This window comes from Eupeodes corollae, chromosome 3 (genome assembly GCF_945859685.1).
Source record: "Eupeodes corollae chromosome 3, idEupCoro1.1, whole genome shotgun sequence".
Lineage (NCBI taxonomy): Eukaryota > Metazoa > Arthropoda > Insecta > Diptera > Syrphidae > Eupeodes > Eupeodes corollae.
This window is the reverse complement of record NC_079149.1, coordinates 90732351-90737314: the sequence shown is the minus strand read 5'-3', so window position 1 is coordinate 90737314 and position 4964 is coordinate 90732351. Positions and strand designations below refer to the sequence as shown.

General features: G+C 40.0%; 1 protein-coding gene across 1 annotated transcript; it reads left to right on the top strand.

Moving 5' to 3' along the window:
• Positions 1-3375: 3375 nt before the first annotated feature.
• LOC129949318 (phospholipase A1-like) lies at positions 3376-4667 on the top strand. Its single transcript, XM_056060705.1, has 3 exons — positions 3376-3531; positions 3593-3839; positions 3907-4667. Exons 1-3 carry the CDS (start codon positions 3492-3494, stop codon positions 4616-4618), a joined length of 999 nt encoding a protein of 332 aa, XP_055916680.1. The 5' UTR covers positions 3376-3491; the 3' UTR covers positions 4619-4667.
• Positions 4668-4964: the final 297 nt, after the last annotated feature.

Here is a 4964-nt window from a genome sequence, read left to right as displayed (position 1 = left end):
TTTCGGGCCGGAGCATTGCTCTCCATGCGCTCTACGTGACCCAGCCAACTTAGTCGTTGGACTTTAACCCTTCTGGCTAAGTCTACGTCGCTGTACAGCCCGTACAGATCGTCGTTCCATCTTCTCCTCCACTCCCCTTCGATGCATACGGAACCGTAGATCACACAAAGAACTTTTCTCTCGAACCGACCCAAGGTGCTTTCATCCGCTTTTGTCATAGTCTATGCTTCTGCACCCTGTAGCAGGACGGGAATGATAAGGGTCTTATATAGCAACACTTTGGTTCCTAGAGAAAGGACTTTACCACTCAATTGCTTTCTTAGTCCAAAGAAACAGCGGTTAGCAAGAGTTATTCTGCGTTTGATCTCAGCGCTGGTGTTGTTTTCTGCGTTTATAGGAGCCTAGGTAGACGAAGTCCTTGACTACCTCAAAGTTACATATGTCGATTGTGACGTTTTGACCAAAACGTCGGTGTTGTATGTCCTTTCTAGACGACAGCATGTACTTTGTTTTGCCCTCATTAACCGTTAAACCCATTTATGCCGCTTCTGCCTCAATACTCACAAAAGCCCTTTGACATCAAGCTGAGTTCTTCCGATTATGTCAATGTCATCAGCATATGCTAGTAATTGGACAGATTTTTTAAAGATATTGCCTCTAGTGTTGACGTGTGAGCTCTGCACTATTCTTGCAAGCACGATGTTAAAAAAATCACATGACAGCGCATCACCTTGTCTAAAGCCTTTTTTGACATCGAAAGGTTCTGTTAAGTTGTTTCCAACCTTTATGGAACCAGCATTATCATCCTGCACAAACCAGACATGGCTCTATACAGCTCGTCCCTGTAGATGATGTCATATGCGGCCTTGAAATCGATGAAAAGATGGTGGATGTCGATATGGTGTTCTTGGTTTTTTCCAGGATCTGCCGTAATGTGAATATTTGATCGAGTGTGGACTTTCCTGGTCTAAAACCACACTGATAGGGACCTATCAGGTTGTTGACGATGGGCTTTATACGTTCACATATTACGGCAGATAAGATTTTATAGGCGATGTGAAGTAGACTGATTCCTCTATAGTTGGTGCAGTTTAGAGGGCCTCCTTTTTTCAGGATCGGGCAAACAATACTGAGGTTATATTTATCGGGCATGTTTTCTTCCGACCATATCTTACAGATAAGTTGGTGCATGCTCCTAACCAACTTATCTCCAGCTGTTTTAAAGAGCTCGGCATTCAAGCCACCCGCTCCAGCGGCTTTATTACACTTCAGTTTATATATGACAATCTTTACTTCGTCTAAGTCGGGAGGACGGATTATTGGCTTTCGTCGTCTATGTTGAATGGATCATTCTGCCTGACAGCGGAATTCAGTTCGTCGTCGCTGTTATACAATTTGCAGAAGTGGTCCTTCCATATCCTCATCATTGACTGCGGTTCCACTATGAAGTTTGCACTTTAGTCTTTGCAGCCTTCGGTTCTAGAACCTAGAACCTGTGTGTTCTAGGTTCTAGACCCTGTGAATTTCGTTTCACCTGTTCATAAAACTTTCGAACTTCATTCCTGCTTTTAAACCTCTTAACATCTTCGACCGAACGCTTCTCATGCCCTCTCTTTTTCCTTCTGAGAAGTCAGCGTTCCTCTGGCCTCTTCTGCTCATAGAGCACATGAGCAAGTCTCGTCCTTTTATGCAGCGCTGCTTTTGCGTGCCTGTTGTTTGGCTGCATTTGACTGCCGCCATTCCTCATCAAACCAGGGCTTCCTTGTTGGTGGCTGCTTGAAACCCAGCACATCAGAGGCGGTTTATCTGATTGCATCTTGGCAATGTAGCCACTGGTTTTCGATACATTGTTTTGGCGGCAGAGAACTTCGAGAGAGGTTACTTGTAACTCGGTCGGAAAAGGATTTGGTGATCTCTGGCGATTGTAGCCGTTCGACGTTGTACCTTCTCCCGGCACCTCTCTGTTTTTTCTTGGGTCTGGAAATCCGAAGTGCTACCTTGGCTACAACGAGGTAGTGGTCCAAGTCGATGTTAGTTCCTTTGAAAGTTCGTACATCCATGATGCTGAAAGCATGTCTGGCGTCGATCGCAATATGGTCAATCTGGTTGACGGTAGATTGATCTGGAGAAGTCCAAGTTCCTTTGTGGATTTTGAGGTGTGGAAAACGCGTACTGGCTATTATGACGTTTCGCCCCGCAGAAAAATCTATGAGCCTGTATGAGCCTGAATCCGTTGTCGGAAGTGTTTTCGTGCAGGCTTCTTTGAAAACGATGATGTACAAACAAACATGATACATAACTCGATCGAATATGGCTTTATTACAGGAGACATTTCCTGGCCTCGTAATTTCTCGTCGTTGCGATATCAACTAGCCAGCAAGATCATGCAATTTGACACGGTTGAACTTTTTTTGTGGGTCTAATACCAACATTCTTCAATTTATGGCTTTACACCCATGGGAATGGTACTCAATAAAAGCTGCGGTGTTCTTTAATATACGTTATTAATGTTTTCAAAATCTGTTTACGAATTTTTGAGATATTTTGGCTTGAACCTTGACTAATTCATTTTGTATCTTAGTTTTAAGTGCTTACCAATTTTGCATCTAAACAACCACTAATAATAAATCATACAATTTTTACAAATAATGTTCTCTGTCAGATAATAAGAAGCAAGTTGGACCGTTAAGTTGGTCTAAATGCAAAAACTTACTGATTTTCCGTTCTAACTGATCTAGGGACTTTTTTAAGATATGGCTCTTAAAAAGTCCCGGTTTTCATTTCATGTAAGATTCCCCTGTTTCAATGCCAGGAACTATATCATATCATATATCATGACATGGTGTAAGGGCTTCCGTTCAAACCTAATTCTCGACTTTAGATTACGTTCCGTTCATATGGAACTTAGCCAATCGTATCATTACGAAAAAAGCCTTTATTAGGTAAAGATTGGTATGTCTTTACCCTTATTCTTTACTTTAAAGGACAACGTATCTAAGGTATGAAAAAATGAAAAAGATTTAATGTTAATATTTCGGAATTCCGACGTTAAGATAACCATACAAATATTTTCATGTCTACCATTTCTAACAACACACTTAAAAAAATTGATGTTATTTTCATTTCTCAACAAGAACACACGTTCTTAATTAATAATTTGCACTTAAACATTTACGTACTTTAATCAAACGTTTATTTCTTGCACTTATAATATTGGACCCCTTGTGACGCTGACGCTCAACAATATTTTCACAAGCTATGACTTTTAACATGCCTTGAACCACTTATGAATTGAAGAGGACAATAATTAAGCATTAGCAGCAGAAGTGGAATTAAATTTATTTGACAATATAAACTTACTTGATTATATTATTTGTAAGCCCTTACAAAGATAGTAAACAAGCAAGACCTGGGGCTATATAAATAAGGCACACGCTAAAGACACATAAGTTTTACTAGTTCTTACACTGTCTTAAAATACATTTGTTAGAATGAGAAGTCTTATTTTATTGGCTGCTATTTTTGCAGCAGGTATATAAATTTACTACCATAAAGCTTTGGGATAGATTGATAAAGAACATTTTTTAATTAGTGTCTGCAATTGAAAGGAGCAATGTTCCTGAACCTCGTGGTTGGTATGTCCCAACTAGGGATGGAAAATTCGAATGGGTTTCCCGTGAACAATACGAAAACTCTTCAGCACCCATGGAAATGAGGAAAAGTGCTGAAGTAAAATTCTATTTGTACACCAAATCGAATCCCAGTTCTCCCAAGCAACTGTACTTGAACGATAGAGGAACTCTTTCCAGTTCTTCATTCAGAGGATCTTTGCCAACAAGGTATATTTCGAATGAATTAAAACAAGTATCGGATACTCATTAGTGAATCTACTTTATACAAAATCAGGGTTATCATCCATGGTTGGGAAAATGACTTCAAGTCAGCCGTTAACACCGATATTCGTTCGGCCTTTCTCAATACTGGATCTTATAACGTTATCTCCGTTGATTGGAGTGATAAGTCAGTTTCGCTAAACTATGCTGGCTCACGAAATGCTGTTCCCGATGTTGGCCGACAAGTTGCTAACTTCCTTGATTTTCTAAGCACTCAAGGTGGTATGTCCTTCAATAGACTTACCGTTATTGGTCACAGTTTGGGAGCTCATGTTGCTGGATTTGCTGGAAAACAAGTTACCAGAGGCAAAGTCAACACTATCATTGGTCTAGATCCTGCTTATCCCCTATTCAGCTATTCAGATTGTTCAAAGAGGTTGTGCAGCAGTGATGCTACATACGTGGAGTCTATTCAGACAAGTGGTAGTTTGTTGGGTTTCTTGGAACCTATTGGCAGGGCAGCTTTCTATCCAAACGGGGGAAAATCACAGCCAGGATGTGGGGTTGATGTGACCGGATCATGTGCTCACTCGAGATCTTATCAGTACTTTGCTGAAGCAGTTCAAAGGAATAGTTTCAGAAGTATTGGTTGTCCGGATTATAACGCTGCTGTGAAGAACAAGTGTGGAAATTCTTTCAGCAATGTGCGTATGGGTACTGGCTACGGTAATTCAGGAGTATTTTATGTTCCAATAAACAAGAAGGCTCCATACGGAACGGCTTGAGGGTGAACGTTAAAAGGATATTGAATAAAATGATAACGGTATTTGTTCTTATTTTCTGTGTCACACTTCATCTGGATGAGAAGCGATTAGGTATTGCATATCCTTAAATTATATAAAATGAGGACTTTTTGACAAAAGGGAATTTAGGAAATATACGTTATAAAATTAGCTACATTTCAAAATTACCTTTAGGGACAGACATCGATTTTGATTTATTGCTAATTAGCATTACGATGTCAAAAAACTGTGGGCTTATTCTAGGTGCTTTCAAACCTCTTTAGTTTTCAATATCTGCAAACGGTTAGGAAGGTCAAACAATATTTAAACGACGAAGAATGATTTATTA